The sequence below is a fragment of the Mauremys mutica genome, chromosome 1 (genome assembly GCF_020497125.1).
Source record: "Mauremys mutica isolate MM-2020 ecotype Southern chromosome 1, ASM2049712v1, whole genome shotgun sequence".
Lineage (NCBI taxonomy): Eukaryota > Metazoa > Chordata > Testudines > Geoemydidae > Mauremys > Mauremys mutica.
The window spans coordinates 43,020,736-43,039,839 of record NC_059072.1 but is presented as its reverse complement, the minus strand read 5'-3'; the positions used below and the strand labels follow the sequence as shown (position 1 = coordinate 43,039,839).

At 45.9% G+C, this 19,104-nt stretch overlaps 1 protein-coding gene across 3 annotated transcripts in view; it reads right to left on the bottom strand.

Annotated features, from left to right (window-relative positions):
* The window catches only part of LOC123353989 (V-type proton ATPase subunit S1-like), an 87,941-nt gene that overhangs the window by 55,616 nt on the left and 13,221 nt on the right, over positions 1–19,104 (bottom strand). For 2 of the 3 annotated variants that reach the window (XM_044995574.1, XM_044995582.1), the window contains exons 3-4: positions 11,639–11,765; positions 11,467–11,535 (exon numbers count right to left, since the gene is read on the bottom strand). In XM_044995574.1, the coding sequence (XP_044851509.1) occupies positions 11,467–11,535; positions 11,639–11,765 (196 nt within the window). Of the gene's footprint in view, positions 1–11,466; positions 11,536–11,638; positions 11,766–18,440; positions 18,523–19,104 lie in introns of all 3 variants that reach the window. The other variant, XM_044995591.1, reaches the window with a different exon arrangement.

Here is a 19,104-nt window from a genome sequence, read left to right as displayed (position 1 = left end):
AACAGAAGGGGGGGGACATGGGTGACTGAGGACAGGGCTACACAGTTTTGTACTGCTATAATTACTTTGGTTTAGAAACTAACACAGTTAAAATGGTGCAATCCTTACTGTGTGTGTAGTTATATGGATATAAAGATGCTTATGGAAATATAGTTTATACCTGTTAAGCAATCATGTTGAGATAGGATTATATGACCCTGTTCAGCCAGTTGGTAAAATGATCAACAGGTTTTACTACCAATAACAATTGCAATTATTTTCAGTTACATACATACGCTTGTTTTGGCCAGTTAGATTATATTTGGCTATCATGGAGTGTCTATAATAAGTCATGTAGCTGTGCATATGTACATTTACACACACGCAATATCTAGCAAAAAGTTCTGACTTACAATAGTAATTACACAACTGCACAGCTGGCAGCTAATTATAATGCTTTATTTTACATTGTAATTCCATAAAGTTAAGCATCAGTGCAGGGAAAGCCAAAGCTAATACTTGGGAAAACAGTTTGTGGAATATAATTTGCTTGACAGAAATTCTCCCAGAATGCTAATCTTTGTATTTTATTATTTAATAAAAAAATTATTTGAACCTTTAGGACAAATGGTGTACTTGTAACATCTTTTTCTGTATTAACTGGAAATGGAAGCCTCTAATTGCACACATACTCATTGATCCCAAAAGCTCAAAACAGCTGTTAATGTAGCTGAACAAATCTAATAACTGCAAATGTCTCTGAGGCTTATAACCCCATAACTCTCTTTTCAAGTTACATTTTTTCCTTGTATTACACATGCTGCTACATGCACACATTCATACTAAATGAGATCTCTGGTTTTAGTCTGTGAATAAATTTGCATCTCTGAAGTTCAAGAGGAGAATGCTCAGGTAACATGGCACAGCTATTATTTCTTAATCACTCATACAACGAAGTTTGTATATTGAGATGTAAATGTTTGTGATCATGCAACATTAAAGATCTGAATTTGCCTAAGGTGAGGAAATTCATGGCTGATTTTCCCTTTGTCCCCTATTGTGTATATGTTATGATAGGGTCTTTCATCAAACAATCAAGACTGGATTTCTTTCTAAAAGATATGCTTTCACTCAACTGGAAGTTATGAGCTTGATTTGGAGATTACTGGGTGAATTTTTATGGCCTGTGTTCTACAGAAGGTCAGGCTCAATGACCTTTTCTGGACTTCAAATCTATGACTGTTCACAAATGCCCAAGTATTGTTAAAGTAATATATATGTGCATCTCAGAGAAAGAAAAATGTTTTGCTTAAACAATATATAATTCAATTTAACATATTTACAATCCTATTGATGAAGCAACATAGAAAAATGCAATTTCCAGTCTCCCTGGCCATCAAGTCCTACTCTAATACCTCCAGACTTCCTGTCCCAGTCTCCCGCCACACTCAGTTTCCTTGTCCACTCAGTCCCCTCCCAACAGCTCCCTGTCCAGCCAGTCCCACTTCACCTGGCTCCTCTGATCTGGTCTCTCTCCTCCACCTTGGTCCCCATTTGCAACCCTCCACATACCCACCCACACACAGATGTGCCCCATTTGCACTGAATCCCAGTCCCAATCTCCCTCCATGACCTCCTCAACCAATCTCAGTCTCTCTCTGCACCTACTGGCTCCCAAGTCCACTTCCTGGCTCCCAGTAACAATCTCCTTGCCCTCCCATCAATCTCTTGTCCCTCTGCATTCAAATCAGACAGCTTCCTTCTCCATGCTGCCTGGGGCCAACAAGAGAGGCACTGAGAGAGCAGGAGAGACAGCTTCCCTACTTCCAGTTCGAGTGCCCAGACCTGGACCCAGTCCCAGCACACCCCACAGCAGTCCAAAGCTGCAACTTCAGGGGAAGTCTAACTTAGCCCTGGGTTGGAGCATGCCCAGTGTAGAAAGAATCTTTGGGAAAAGCTGCTAAATCTGATAAGTCTCTACTAAGCCTGTGAATTTTTTCAAGGGCTTATAACTTGGCCAAATTTGGGTGGATTTCCATGGGGGCAGCAAAAGGCACATCCCTGACATACATGGCACTGCCCTACCAAGTCCTTTCTCCAAAGCATCAGGGTGCTAGAGATTTTCAAAGAATAGATTACCAGAATGTTTTGTTTGGGGCAAAACAATGCATTTTTCCTTATCCTCATTCTCAGAAATGGCTGAATCATCTTGGCTGGAAAATTTCAGCCCAGATGTGATGGAGCAGGGCCTGTCTGTGTGGGAGATGGGAGAGCCAGAGAGCAGTTTAGGTGAGAGACAGGTAGTCAGCCGGTAACATGAGCTAGGAGGGGGGAGGGGAGCTAGACAAAGGATAAGAGCTGAGGGTGAGGTCAGTTTTCGGTTTGGGGCTTGGGGGGAGAGTTCAGGGAATCCCACGCTGGGAACCAAGCTCCCTGAACCCCCAGAAGGACTCGATTGAGGGGTCCTGGTTGTGCTGTAACCTCTGTTCCTCTTGTCCAATAAACCTTCTGCTTTACTGGCTGGCTGAGAGTCACTGTGAGTCCCAGGAAGAGGGGTGCAGGGCCGGACTCCCCCACACTCCGTGACAACTGGTGGCAGTGGCGGGACCTACTGCACCCCATGGACGGCGCTTCCTGCAGTAAGTGACTGGGGAGCAGCAAAGCGAAGGGGGACTGACGGGAACCAGGTGGGCTGAAGAGACAGAGAGAGACAGTTTCGGGAGGCGATTAACCCCTGGGAGTGTGTGCCCAGTGAGAAGGACTTTGCAGTAACAGGGTCCCCCGGGGGGATTGCAGGAGCAGTCCCAGGGGCGAAAGAGTCTGCAGCTCGACCCTGGCAGAGAGGTGGTGACCTGAAGAAGGGCTGGTGCATGAGGGGTCTCCTTGGAACCGGTGGGAAGCTGAGAGCACAGGCCAGCGAGTGGCCAGCAGGAAGATGTATGCTAAGCACCTGAAGAAAGACCTGGTGGAGCTGAGCAGGCAGAGGGGGCTGTGCATTGGGAGGTCCACCAAAGACCAGCTAATTGCCCAGCTGGAGGAGACGGATCGCTTGGGTGAACCGGGCCCTGTCCCAGAGGGAAGCTGCCCAGCGGACACAGTGGGGGCCCTGGGGCCTGACATGGCTGGGGGGGGCCAGACTGCTGCCGAGGACACCCCGAGACCCTGCCCCCCTATACCTAGGGGAGGGGTTGGGGGAAGCCCAGCGAATACTGAGGGCTCCGCGGCCAGCAGGGGATCGTCCCGGCGGAGCTCCCTGTCCCTGGAGCGGATGCGGCTGGAATATGACAGGGAGGCGCTCGAGTTAAGGAGGCAAGAACTGAAGGAGCGGGAGAACCAGTGTAAACATGAGGAGAACCAGCACCAGCGTGAGCTGGAGAAGGAGAACCAGCGTAAACACGAGGAGAACCAGCGCCAGCGTGAGCTGGAGGAGAAGGAGAAGCAGCGTAAACATGAGCTGGACCTGGCCCAGCTGAAAAGCAGTGAGGCCCCGACTGCGGTGAGTGAGGGGGGACCCAAGCCTACAAAGAGCTTTGATAAGAGCTTCCTGGCCCGGCGTAAGGAGGGGGAGGACATAGATACCTTCCTGACAGCCTTTGAGAATGCTTGCGAGCTGCACAGGGTTGACCCTGCAGACAGGATCCCGTTTCTCACCCCCTTACTGGACTCCACAGCCATGGAGGTGTACAGCCGAATGAAAGGCGTGGAGGCAGGGGACTACAACCTGTTCAAACAGGCCCTGCTCCGCGAGTTTGGGCTGACACCTGAGATGTACTGGAAGAGGTTCTGGAGTCAACATAAAACCCGGGAGGTCACATACCTACAACTGGTCAACCGGGCGCAGGGATATGCCCGCAAGTGGACAGCTGGGGCCCAAACTAAAGAGGACCTGCTTGACCTATTCATACTAGAGCACCTGTATGCACAGTGCCCACCCGACCTGAGGCTGTGGTTGATGGACCAGAAGCCGGAGAACCCGCAGCACGCAGGCCAGCTGGCTGACCAATTTATGGACAGTCGGGCAGGGGATAGCAGGGAGGAGTCTCGAAGGAGCAGGTCTGCCTCAATGCAGAGAGAAAGTCACCATGGGACCTCCCAGCGGGGGCCTATGGAGAATCCCCACCAAAGGGGAACATCCAGCATCAGGTCCATCGACCCCCTCGAGGGGACCCACGAGACATGGGCTGCTATCACTGTGGCCAACGAGGCCACATACGGGCCCAGTGCCCTAAGTTCAGGGACAAACAGAGCAGACCCAACCCGCAGAGGGTTGACTGGGTAAAGACCCAATTGGATGAGGGGCAACATTCCCAGGAAAGTGGGGCTGGCAGCGTTCCACCTGGGAAGGAGGGAGGAGGGCCCCAGGTCAGCTCCTCTGGGGGGCTGGATGCTCCAGACACAGGGTTTTTGGTTTACAGGGTGGGCACAGGGCTGCCCCTCCGGAAACAGTGCCTTGTTTCCCTGGAGGTGGATGGGAGGAAGGTCACTGGGTACTGGGACACGGGCACAGAGGTGACACTGGCCCGGCCCAAGGTGGTGGCCCCAGATTGGATGGTGCCTGACACCTACCTGACCCTGATGGGCGTGAGCGGGATCCCATTCAAGGTGCCCGTGGTGAGGGTGCACCTGAAGTGGGGGGCCAAGGAGGGCCCCAAGGACGTGGGGGTACACCCACATTTGCCCACAGAGGTGCTAATGGGGGGGACCTTGAGGACTGGCCCAGCAACGCCCGGGGTGCCCTGGTCGTGACCCGTAGTCAGAGTCGGCGCAGGGCACTGCGCCCTGACAACGGGGAAGGTACCCTGCCCGAGCCACAGGACCCAGCTGGTGAGAGAGAGCAGATCCCCATCCCTGTCCCAGCTGCTGAGTTCCAAGCCAAGTTGCAGAAAGATCCCTCCTTGCGGAAGCCCAGGGACCGGGCTAACCTCAGTGCAGTACAGACCATGAGGAGAGGTTGCAAGGAGAGGTTCCTGTGGGAGAAGGGGTTCCTGTACCGAGAATGGGCTCCCCCCGGGGAAGTGGAGTCATGGGGGATCAGGAGGCAGCTGGTGGTTCCCCAGAAGTTTCGCCACAAGCTGTTGTACCTGGCCCATGACATCCCCCTCGCAGGGCACCAGGGAATCCGGCGCACCAGGCAGAGGCTGCTACAGAACTTTTACTGGCCTGGGGTCTTTACCCAGATCCGACAGTACTGCCAATCCTGTGACCCCTGCCAAAGGGTGGGGAAGGCCCGGGACAAGGGGAAGGCAGCTTTGAGGCCTTTGCCCATCATAGAAGAACCTTTCCAGAAGGTGGCCATAGACATGATGGGACCTCTCAGCAAGGCGACCCGGTCAGGGAAGAAACACATCCTGGTGGTGGTAGATTTCGCCACTCGCTACCCTGAGGTGGTAGCCTTGTCCTCTACCGAAGCAGACACCGTGGCAGATGCGCTGCTGACCATTTTCAGCCGGGTGGGGTTCCCCAAGGAAGTCTTAACGGACCAGGGGTCCAACGTCATGTCGAACCTGCTCCAGTCCCTGTGGGAGAAATGTGGGGTCTGACCCAACTGGGCCTCAGCGTATCACCCCCAGACCAACGGGCTGGTGGAGAGGTTCAACGGGACGCTAAAGATGATGCTAAAAACATTTATGCACCAGCACCCACGGGACTGGGACAAGTACTTACCTCACCTGCTGTTTGCATACAGGGAGGTACCCCAGGAATCTACTGGGTTCTCGCCTTTCGAAGGCAGGTAAGGGGGCCCCTGGACCTGATGAGAGTCGAATGGGAGGGGAAGGCCGCTCCTGATGGAGAGTCGGTGGTGGAGTATGTCCTGACCTTCCGGGAAAGACTTGCCGAGCTCATGGGCCTGGCCAGGGAGAATCTGGCCCGGGCCCAGAGGAAGCAGAAGGTCTGGTACGACCGTACGGCACGGGCCCGTGCCTTCGCCACCGGGGATCAAGTGATGGTTCTCATCCCCGTGAGAAAGAACAAACTCCAGGCCGCCTGGGAAGGACCCTTTAAGGTTATCAAGCAACTAAATGAGGTAAACTATGTGGTGGAGCTGTCGAACCGGGCGCACCACCGCCGGGTGTACCATGTGAATATGATGAAGCCATACTATGACAGGGGGAATATGGTGTTGGCCGTGTGTAGACATTGGGAGGAGCCGGGAGATGACCCTTTAGTGGATCTATTCCCAGGGACAAAAGCTGGTTCCCCCCTGGAGGCGATCCCCCTCTCTGATCAGCTGATCCCGGCCCAACACGCTGAGATCAGAGGGGTGCTGCATCTGTACCGACAGCTGTTTTCCTACCAGCCTGGACGCACTAATTTGACTGTCCACCGGGTACAGACCGGGTCCCACCCCCCTATACGATGCTCCCCTTTTCGGGTCATGGGAAAAACTGCCCAAGACCTAGAAAGAGAGGTCAGGGACATGCTGGCCTTGGGGGTGATCCAGCCATCCGCCAGCCCCTAGGCCTCACCAGTGGTGCTGGTCCCCAAGAAGGACGGGTCGATCCGGTTCTGTGTGGACTATCAAAAGCTCAATGCCATCACTGTATCGGATGCCTACCCCATGCCCAGGCCTGACGAGCTCCTAGACAAGCTGGGAGGGCTCGGTACCTCACCACCATGGATCTTACAAAGGGCTACTGGCAAGTGCCGCTGGACACAGATGCCAGGCTGAAATCGGCCTTCATTACCCCTCTGGGGCTCTACGAGTTTCTGACCCTGCCCTTCGGCCTCAAGGGAGCGCCGGCCACCTTCCAGCGTCTGGTGGATCAGCTAATGAGGGGGATGGAGAGTTTTGCCGTGGCGTATATTGACGACATCTGCGTCTTCAGCCAGACCTGGGAGGACCACGTGTCCCAGGTTAGACAAGTGCTGGACCGACTCCGGGAGGCTGGGTTAACCGTAAAGGCTGAGAAGTGCAAGGTGGGGATGGCTGAAGTATCTTACCTGGGCCATCGGGTGGGGAGCGGCTGCCTAAAGCCGGAACCAGCCGAGGTGATCAGAGACTGGCCCGCTCCCCAAAGCAAGAAGCAGGTCCAGGCCTTTAACGGGATGGCGGGCTACTATCGAAGGTTCGTGCCCCACTTCAGCGCCATAGCCGCCCCCATCACTGAGCTGTGCAAGAAGGGGAAGCCAGACAAGGTGGTCTGGACTGAGCAGTGCCAGGAGGCTCTCCGGGCGCTGAAGGAGGCTCTAGTTAGTGGCCCAGTTCTGGCAAACCCAGATTTTGACAAGCCCTATATGGTGTTCACCGACGCCTCAGACACGGGGCTGGGGGCGGTGTTGATGCAGGAGGATGAAAAGGGGGAGAGACACCCCATCGTGTACCTGAGCAAGAAGTTGCTACTCCGGGAGCAGAACTACGCGGCCATCGAGAAGGAATGCCTGGCCATGGTGTGGGCCCTTAAGAAACTGGAGCCCTATCTCTTTGGGCGCAACTTCACCGTGTACACCGACCACTCTCCCCTGACCTGGCTACACCAGATGAAAGGAGCCAACGCCAAGCTCCTGAGGTGGAGCCTGCTCCTGCAGGACTATGACATGGACGTGGTCCATGTGAAGGGAAGCGCCAACCTGATAGCGGACACGCTGTCCCGGAGAAGGGGCCCCGAACTTCCCCAGGTCACTGGGCAGAGTGACCCCGCTCAGTTCAGTCTCGAAGGGGGGAGAGATGTGATGGAGCAGGGGCTGTCTGTGTGGGAGATGGGAGAGCCAGAGAGCAGTTTAGGTGAGAGACAGGTAGTCAGCCTGTAACATGAGCTAGGAGGGGGGAGGGGAGCTAGACAAAGGATAAGAGCTGAGTGGAGAGGGTGAGGTCAGTTTTCGGTTTGGGGCTTGGGGGGAGAGTTCAGGGAATCCCACGCTGGGAACCAAGCTCCCTGAACCCTCAGAAGGACTCGATTGAGGGGTCCTGGTTGTGCTGTAACCTGTGTTCCTGTTGTCCAATAAACCTTCTGCTTTACTGGCTGGCTGAGAGTCACTGTGAGTCCCAGGAAGAGGGGTGCAGGGCCGGACTCCCGCACACCCTGTGACACCAGACACTTAAGTTTGGAAAAGTTATAAGTGAACTAAAAGCAGGGTCTTATAATGAGAAATGTCAGGCAACATTAATAGGCAATACAACCCGCCCCATACATACATCATATGTACTGCATCCTATGTCTCATTGTTTGGCAAGGTATGGTCATTATGGGTCAGAACCTGCAAAGTGTTCAACTCCCTCTGAAGTCAATGTGAGTTGAGGCTGCTCAGCACGTTACAGGTAGTTATTATAGGAGTTTTAATTCTGTTTTTTGAATCTCATGGAATGAAAGTCTCAGACAATGTTGCAATACCACTGCTGATTCTCTTAAATTCTTTGATCTTTTTAAAGACAAAGGGGCACAGCCGGTGCTACCATTTAGGCCAACTAGGCAGTTGCCTAGGGCGCCAACATTTGGGGGTGCCAAAAAGCGGGGCCCCCCATTTTTTTAAAGCCTTTCAGCGGCTGCTGCGCTGGGAGGGAGAGGGAGTCTGAGCCGCTGGCAGGTAGCCCTGGGGTTCCCGACAGGAGGGCTTCTGGAGCAGAGGTGAGCTGGGGTGGGGAGGTGCCGGATGGCTCCCGGGGGGGGAGCTGCCACGGGGGTCGCCTCAGAGCGGAGCTGCCGCAGGGCGGGGGGGGGAGGGTGCAAGGTGGCAGTTTCACCTAGGGCACAAAACTTCCTTGCACCGACCCTGCAAAGGGGGGGAAGTATCAAAAAACACACCTTTGGCTGAGTGGCTATGCTTCAACAATGCTTGAAGAGATTTTCTTCCAATTTCCCAAATGAATTCACTTCTGCAGTGAGAAGGAACATGTGAAATTTCCGCCCCAACAGGAATGGTTAAAGGAGCCACTGAAAATAAGGGCTTAGAATGAAAGTGCCATCTCAACAATAACTAACAGAAGCAGAGAATCATAGAACCATAGAAGATTAGGGTTGGAAGAGACCTCAGGAGGTCATCTAGTCCAACCCCCTGCTCAAAGCAGGACCAACCCCAACTAATTCATCCCAGTCAGGGCTTTGTCAAGCTGGACCTTAAAAACTTCTACGGGTAAAGATTTCACCACCTCCCGTGCTTCACCACCCTCCTAGTGAAATAGTTTTTCCTAATATCCAACCTAGACCTCCCCCTCTGCAAGTTGAATCTACTGTTCCTTGTTCTGTCATCTGCCACCACTGAGAACAGCCTAGCTCCATCTTCTTTGGAACTCCCCTTCAGGTAGTTTGAAGGCTGCTATCAAATCCCACCTCACTCTTCTGCAGACTAAATAAGCCTAGTTCTGTCAGCATCTCCTCATAAGTCATGGGCCCCAACCCCCTAATAATTTTTGTTGCCCTCTGCTGGACTCTCTCCAATTTGTCCCCATCCTTTCTGTAGTACGAGGCCCAAAACTGGACACAATACTCCAGATATGGCCTCACCAGTGCCAAATAGAGGGGAATAAGCACTTCCCTCGATCTTCCGGCAATGCTCCTACTAATGCAGCCCAATATGTCGTTAGCCTTCTTGCAGCAAGGTTACACTGTTGACCCATATTCAGCTTCTCATCCACTGTAATTTCCAGGTCCTTTCCTGCAGAACTGCCGCTTAGCCCAGGGCCGGCTCCAGGCACCAGCCCAGCAAGCAGCTGTTTGGGGTGGCCAATGGTGAGGGGCGGGATGTCCGGGTCTTCGGCGGCGGGTCCCTCACTCCCTCTTGGAGCGAAGGACTAGTCGCCGAATTGCCGCCATAGACTGAAGCAGTGGTGGTAGAGCTGCAGATTGCGATCACAGCTTTTTTTTTTTTTTTTTTTTGCTGCTTGGGGCGGCAAAAACCCTGGAGCCAGTCCTGGCTTAGCCAGTCAGTCCCCAGCCTGTAGCAGTCCATGGGATTCTTCCGTCCTAAGTGCTGGGCTCTGCACTTGTCCTTGTTGAACCTCATCAGATTTCTTTTGGCCCAATCCTTCAATTTTTGTAGATCACTCTGAACCGATCCCTACCCTCCAGCATATCTACCTCTGCCCCCAACTTAGTGTCATCCACAAACTTGCTGAAGGTGCAATCCATCCCATCATCCAGATCATTAATGAAGATGTTGAACGAAACTGTCCCCAGGACCAACCCCTGAGGCACTTCGATTGATACTGGCTGCCAACTAGACATCAAGCAATTGATCACTACCCTTTGAGCCCAATGATCTAGCCAGCTTTGTATCCACCTTATAGTCCATTCATCCAATCCATACTTCTTTAACTTGCTGGCAAGAATACTGTGGGAGACCATATCAAAAGCTTTGCTAAAGTCAAGGTATATTATGTCCACCACTTTCCCCATATCCACAGAGACAGTTATCTCATCATAGAAGGCAATCAGGTTGGTCGGGCATGACTTGCCCTTGATGAATCCATGTTGATTGTTCCTTATCACCTTCCTCTCCTCCAAGTGCTTCAGAACAGTGGGGCAAACCCAGAGCCCAGTGCCCAGCATAAGTAGCTTCTCTGGATGCTGAAGTGGACACAGGGAGGAATCCTACCTCCAAGGTTATGGAGTGCGTAACGAGGTAGGTTCTGCAAACTCTTACATGGTCCCACTATAGGGCAAAGAACAGGAGGATCTGCAAAGTTGTCAATCTCTCAACCCTCCCCCAGAACACCTATGTCTGCCATGTAAGACTATCCCTGCACAGGGGTCTTGCAAAATGCAGGCTAGGGTGACCAAATGTCCCGATTTTATGACTGCCATCTGTGAACACTCCTTCACACTAACTAAGAGTACCTGGGAACAGTGGGTACACCAAGTTTGGTGTGTGTGTGCTTCTGTCAGTATGGACAGTGTATACTGAGCATGCTGCATGAGAATTTTGTAAAGATTCTTAATGAGGAGAACTAGAGTGGGAGGTCAGAAAGTGCTGACTGTGACTGAGAGGACTGTTCTCAATGTTAAGTCTGCATTTTTGCTCCAATAAATAACAGTAGCACAACTCTATAAGCCCACATTTAAAGTATGGAGATGTCTAATCACATGCTATAAAACACCTTCACAGTTATTTGTGGGTTCATAACTATGGAAACAAAATAGGAGGCCACTTTTGAAAATCAGGAGCAGTGAACCTATTCCTATAGCTGTTTCACTTTGTTCAGCAATTTTGTAAGTGGGCTTCACTATGTAACTTTGGAGGAGTATCACTCTGAGAGTTTCTTATTTTATACTAACCAATATAATAATGTTTTTAGAAATAATTTTTACAGATGATGATCAATGCACAGAATTTGACTTTCAGAAAGAAAATTGCTATGAAGGATATTACAGTACATGCAATTGCTTTTCTGCAACTCAGCTGTTAAAATGAAACACCTTCTTAAGTTTAACTATCAAACTGCTTCATTTGAGTATCATTCTATTAACAATTGTCTGTCATGTCAGTCTAACATCATTTTTGTTTGTGTTTTAAATACCACTGGGAGATAACATATGGAATAGAAAGTCTTGCCTGGACATTGTGAAATGGCTTCTCATTTTCATAAGATTCACTGTAATGCGTGAAGTCATCGATGCTAAGCTGAAAAGCAGAAAAATAGTGCAGGTCAGACAGTGTCATCTCAGCTCATTACACACAAGCTGTATTCTGCATTGACAAGATGAAACAAATTACCAGTACATACCGTATCTTGAAGGAACAAGACAAGGTTCTTGGAATCCTGGGTAAACACAGGTTGCAGTAGCATATGCAGCTCCTGCTTTGAGATAATGTGTCCCTCATGTAAAGTAGCTTCAGAGTTCCACAGTGAGCTAAAATTAAAGTTAAATATTTTCCTTTATACTTGTTGCAAAGGTTGACATTTTGTTTCACTTAAATATACAAATGCTGGTAATGATATCATAGTCTTTTGGTAAAGATCAGGTGTAATATCTGACAGTCTATTCTAGAGGTGAATTCAAATGGTTAAATTATTCTAGTGTAGTTCATATCAAGTCAGTTGAGTTACACTAAGGATTAACTGGGGCATGGATGAGTATTATTTATTACTACTGCCACCTGCCATTAGTATTTATTATGATTAGTGCCAACAGTATGCTAGATGCTTTATTGGCATGTGTAAAATGAGGACCCTCCCATGAAGAATTTACATTCTCCATTTCCAATCCTGCAAACACATGCTTTCCACTGTGGATGATCCCTTAGAAGTCAATGACACTGCCAATAGTAATAAACACTGTGGATCCAATTCAGCAAACCATCAGTGTTCAGCAAAGCCTACGCTTAACTAGGAGACTGAATGGGACTTAAGTACATGATTAAGCGGTTTGCTGAAAAGGGATGGATTTAAGCATCCATATAGACATATTATTGTAACAGACAGGATATTTTTGAAAAGGAAGTTGATGGTACATGATACCTTTCTTTTATATAAAATAGATTTTAAAAGTTGGAAGGAAGTCATATTGTTTGTTTGTTTAGAATACAAGATAAAGTTTCCATTTGCTTGCTCTGGATCCTTATAATGGTCCTTTCTTCCTCTAGGGCAGTGGTTCCCAAACTTGTTCCACTGCTTGTGCAGGGAAAGCCTAAACAAGGAGCTGCATATTAACTTCTGAAGAGCCGCGTGTGGCTCTGGAGCCACAGGTTGGCCACCCCTAGTCTAAGGTAATACTGCAACTCTGGAAAAACAGGAGCAGAACCTCAATCTTGCATCTTCCGGTCATGTGCTTTAACCACTAAACCATGATAAGTCAGTGTTCTTAGCCTGAACCAAATGAGTTCCATTGTAATGGACAACAGATGCACAATTTAGTATATATCAGACTGCTATTATTAATTGTAATCTGAGCCACAGGTGAATATGAGAGCATAATTTTTTAAATCAGTAACTGTTGCAAGGAGAATCCTTTCAGAATTAGCCCCTTTCATGGGTGAAAATACTTTGGGTGTTCTGCCAGAATGGAGCTGTGATATTGGCAGTCAGGAAGAATAGTAGTCAGCTGAGAATATATTTCAATGTTGATTGCCAGTCGAAAGCAAACTATATTTCTCTGTAAGACTTCCCAACGTTTTGTAGCAGTCAACTCAGGGCAGTGGAGACAGTAAATTTATATTATTATTTATTTATTTGGGAGCTCTTATTTGATATTTTCATATGCATGTTAAACCTCTTCATTTGTGCTTTGAAATTCATATTAGCGAGTATGCAGAAAGTCCAAGAGCTTAGAAATTGCTTCAGAGATATGCTTGGAATTTTCAGAGATGGCAAACCTCATGATCTCAGCATCAGCCTTAAATATAAACTTTTAAAACATCAGGGAAAGCCTCAAGGATTCACAATTATTATTCATATAGAGCTTTAGTGCCTCAGCTCAATACTGAACCTCCGAATTTTTTACATTTATATCAGCAAGATACAGTATTAAAATATTAAGAAAACTGATTACAGATTAATTTACGCAAAATTAGTAAATGGCATGTCTGAGGGCAGGGAGATAGGACTGCAAATGTTTTGACAATTACCTTACAGCAAATCAAACAGTAGTTTAAAATCAGTTTCCCAAACAGCACTGGCAAAATTGTACAAAATAAATATTCACAGGATTATTCCAGAGCTTTTACATCTGCAATTAATTGAAAAATACATGACAGAATTAAATTAGATTCTAAATCATCATGGTAAAAATTAGTGGGTTTATTTTTTGTTTAGCTCTACACAGGAACAATACAAAGATGTTGGGAAGTTAATAAGCCCATTTTAAAATATGGCAGTCTTGGAAAGGCTCACCATTCTTAGGCACTGCTCCTTTGATGGCTTTATGAGTTGGTGGGGCACCTTTTCTAAGATGATCTAGATTCTGAACAGTGAACTTCGATAACCCCAGCATCATTGCCGGAAATACAATCTACATAGGTTGGTTCTTATCTCTGCTATTACTTCCTTTTATTACATGTATTTTCATGTACAGTGTGTGCGTGTGTGTGTGTGTGCACGCACACACACACATTGACTGCCTCAAAAACAGAGACTTAAAAAAACTGTGGCCCTGGATTCTTTACAAGTAGACTAAAATCTGTTTAAGGGCACACTGAAGCCACCAGAGAGACTGCCATCAACTTCGGGTGCTGAATAAGTAACATTAGTTCATAACTTAATGTGAACATTTGTTTAATATTCACATTAACCATATAATTTGCCTGTTTATTTTAAATCCCTTAATTGCAGTTGGCTGTGTGTGTTTACATATTTTACTGTCTGATTAAAGAAGGGGTGGGGAATAAAGCTCAGATGCCCTGTTTCAACCGCCCGGGTATAGCACAAGCCTGCAGGGGATGGGTACAGGAAGGAGTTCTAAGCCTGCAGTTTGCTTCCCCCTCCCACTATCTCCACAGACATCCTGAACAGCCTGAATGTACAGTTTGGTTCTGTGATGGGACAGTGAGGTATACAAGGATATTATCTTATCTGTCTTCTCTCTAGGGCCAGCTTGAATTTGGACAGTGGTTTTAATGGAAGCAAAGATTTCAAGGCTTTTACATCTCTGACTTATGTGTTCCTATATACCCTTTGTAACTTACAGATAAAATCATTTTTAGAGTTTATTTTTTCATTTGTCTTTTTCAATCAGCAGGAGATTATTAGGCAAGCAATGATATTTTTGCCCTGTGCATCAGAACTAAGCAAGACCATAGCTAGTTAATAAAATGTCACTAAGAACCTGTAAATACAATCACTAAATATCAAGTTCACATGTCACGTGTGCTAGTGGCAGAGGCAAAATGAAAATTAACGACTAATGGACCAGAATTTCAAAAAGGTACAGAAGCATCTTATTGTACAATATCACCACGGCAGCTGGATATCTTTATAGGTGAAAGAATACATGTGGAGTGGCAACCCAACAATGACCTGATATAAAATGTAATCGTACAGTGGAGCATATTTGATTCTTCTGAGAAAAAACATCCCCAAGAAAGCTAAGGGATTTCTCAACTTCTTCGTATTCACAGTATCACTTTCCTATGCCTATAAATCAGAGTAGGTTTCCCTTTAAACTTCTCACAAATATAAGAAAAACTATTATTTTAGTGCCGGGCCTTAACTCTTGCTCGAAGTCATTTATAATCTGCATTCACTGTACAAAGAGCCACCTCTGGTCTCGGCATAATGCTGGGTGGTTATTGGAAAATGTGAAATGTTTTCACTGACTGTAAGCAAAGAACATTCCTATGACAAGATGCACTTGGCTTTACAATTTTGGGACCCCCTAGTGAAATCCATGTCATTGAGGCACCTAAGCTATTCCTACCTCATCTTTCTCTAAGGTTGCTGTTAGAAATACTAGGATGTTGTCAAATTGTTTATATTCATTATAGAAGAGACCATTTTTAATGTATTGAAGTTACAGTAAGGATTGGTGTTAAATGCATTTTATACTTTGCACACTGTGTACATTTGGAATTTCAGGTTTCTCAGATCAGTGTATAGTGTCTGACATTAGAACAGCTTTCATAAAAAGGCTTCCATGTAATCTGACATAAGAGAGATTTTGAAATGTGTTACTAATTATTTATAATTTATCATTTGCCTTGCTAGTGCTTTACAAATACTAATATTTTTCATAACATCCATGTGAAACAGGTACAATACATTTTATTAGGCTCAATCCTGCTCCACTTGAAGGCAAGGATAATTTTGCCATTGATTTCAATGAGAGTAAGAAATGGACCCACGGACACCATTTTACACATGAGGAAACTGAGACAGAGAGAAGTGACTTCCTCAAGAGCACAGAAAGATTCAGTGTCAGTGATGGATTTACAGCTCAGCCATTGCTGCCTCCTAATTTTGCTTACTTCATACTACTAAACCCTAGTATACTTTTAAATGTAGATCTTATCAAATGGTACTTGAAGGGATGCTGATCACAACTCAACATCCTTACTCAACTACTGGCTACACTCTCCTTAAGATTTTATTTGTTTTAATGTTTTTATTTGGAAATAGTTGGATGCACCAATATGGTTAATTACCAGTTTAAAAAAATACTTGAACTCTTATCTGTGCATCCCAATGTGTGTTGGTTAAGGACACAGGCCAGATTCTGCTCTCAGTTACACCAATGTAAGGGAGAACAGAATATGGCTCACAGCACAGTCCATCACCATTATATATGGCAGTTTTTACTTGGGTCAAATTCCACTCTCCGATAGCTGTGTACAGCTCCTACTGAAGATAATTTGATTTTTGAATGTTTAGCCCCAGGGCAGAATTTGGCTCTCTCTCATTTTAAGGGCTCACGCCCTCTGCAGAGTTTACTCATTGACGGAAGGGGGTAAATCCCCTGGTCTTTCAGTGAGCACTTTGGGTGATAAAATTTAGGAACAATTAAAATTAAACTAACCTCCCCACCCCCCCAAAAAAAAGAATTACCCACTGCCAAAACAAAGCTAATGAGCTGCAAAGGAAGATTATCACAGAAGAAAAGAACAGGCTAGAGAGGTAACACACAAAAAGATTCAATTTTAAAGTTGGCTACTGCAGGTGCAGTTCACCATATAAAAGAGCATATGGAGCCAGGATAAATTCCTAATTACTCTTTCCAAACTTGTAACTGGCAGAGTGGTTGTGAATGGGTCCACTTCCTAACATGGAATATTCACTCATTCTAGAGGTGGAAGGAGCGGTATCAAGACAGCAGAAGATGATGTGTATGGCTTTTTACATCTCCATGTTTACAGCCACCAGCTGTGCCCACCACTCCTTCCCTAAAATGTAATTTTTTTAAAAACCAAGTGAAGATTGAAATGATAAATAAAACCCTTTAAAACATCTGCTTTTCTGTCTCTTCTGGATTGTGTTCATAGACCCGTCATGATCAAATCTTTATGGAAAAATCCTGCAGAAACTTAAGGACGAAACCACCAAGATTCTATAGAACTAATTATAAAACCTATCGCATGACTTGTGTTAATTTGAACAGATTTGATTTTAAAGGGACACTGAAATATGTTCAGACCCAAATGTTACAAACCATGTCATATACCAGTAGTTTCATATTCAGTTAATGAGCGCCCCTTTCCTTGGTTTAGTTTTAATATCTTTGGGCTTAGAGTAATAAAAAACCTGTTACTCTTGGTTTAAGGTTCAAACAAAGTTGTGCAGAAGAGCTCTAACTGCAGTGTTTAATACCAGAATTATGGACAGAGATATGCAGGAAAGCTTTCGTTATTAGAAAGCTCCTCTTTTAAAATACTGCATGTAGGATTTGGAGCCAAGCATACACAACAATTCATGCAAATCAAAGTCACTGCTGCTTCTGCTTTATTTTTTAAACTAATATACATCTGTTATTTACTTCATTTGCATTCACCAAGAAATAATTTCTCCCACACCAAACACTGCATTTTCAAAATGCAAAAGGTCATGGATATAGGTACATTTCCTCCTGAAAAAGTTGTAGGCATATAAACATGAAGCTGGTTTCACTACATTGCCTGCCTGATTTTCTTGCTGTTGATCCTGAATAAACTGTATTGAACAAGTTGCTAACTGCTTGCCAGTGAAAAGTTTGTTTTCATTACTACTATGAACTCTTGCTTTCTGAACACTCCTTACCTTGCAATAACTTTCATTTAAACACAACAGCAGCACCACCTTATTTATAGTGACAACAGATGTAGTATTTACAAGAAATAAAAAGCAGGACAAAGGAACATGGATTCATTTTTCAGTCATTTAGGAACATTTTTGTCTTAAAAAATGAACTATTGCCCAAATCTACTTTTCTTTTCAGTACACGATTTTAGATCTCTTCCAGTTGTCTGTTTTAAAGATTCATAAATTAGTCAACTTCTACTACCTCCAATGTAGTACAAGGTCCTGAAATTAAAGATTCATCTTTTTCTTTCCTTCAGAAAACACAAAGCTAACTAATTTAATTTCATTCTCTGTAGTTACAGCTGCATTTTTCCTACACCTCTATTCCCCAGAGACCAAAGGTGTAATTTCCACAGATGCCTTAGTGTAGTACTGACATTTGTCAAGTGTGGTGATAATCAGTGATGTTATAAAAGACACAATGACCAAAACACATTTGAGAGAAACACAGCACAAATTTCACACACTCACATCTGTCTTCAAATGCAATCCTTCTACTGCCTTCATCACCACAGTATCACATTTAACAGAATGAAAGGGCATCAAAGAACTCTATATTGAAACAGCATTTCACACAGAGAGATATTCATTGCACTGAAAAGCTTATCATTAAAACCCTGAATTTACATAGTATACTATTTCTGCATAAACTTAGTAAATTAAGAGGCAAATGCAAATAAAATCAAGACACTTTTCCGACCCTTATTCAATCTGTCACATCTTGAGTCAGCCCCGTACTCTCTCACAGAACACAAAGGAGGTCAAATGTACTCAGAGGAAGGGCTGCTCCATCTCTAAGAGGAGTTTAACTTTAAGAACTCACGGCTGTAAAGAAGGGGACTGAATTTCTTGCAAGGATTCCAGGCCTACCACTGACAGCTCCATAGATCAGGGATGTCATGAAGCTAATAAGAGCAAGGCAAAGAGAGTCATTAGGAAATAGTTTGAAAATAACTTGGATGAACTTTATTACATTTCAAGCATGGTCAGCTGGATGGTTATTATTATTTACATCACAGTGCCTAGAGGACACAGCTGAGTTCAGGGGGCCTGTTTTGCTAGGCATCATACATACATATGTACATAGAATAAAAGTCTCTGCCCTGCAGGATTTACAATCTAAATAGACATGACAAAGGAAGTAAGGCACAGAGATTAAGTGATTTATACAGGCCTAAGGTCAGACAGCAAGTCTGTCTACAGTACAACAGGTCTATTGTTAACTTTGTCCTCCAGATTAGCCTCCTTCATCCTTGCTTAGATCTGGTTCAGAAGTGGCTTGTGACCTTGCAAGTCCTTTTGGATTCTTTCTTTGAAGTCTCTCACATGTCAGGTTCAAAAGTCTCATGACCTCCTAAGTACATTCAAATCCTTCACATTCAAGCATCTCTCATGCACTTTCAAAACCAAACCAGTATGATGCCACAAGTTCTACTAACCATCTGACATAATGCACACTGTAACATGTGTTCTTTTACATGCAAACA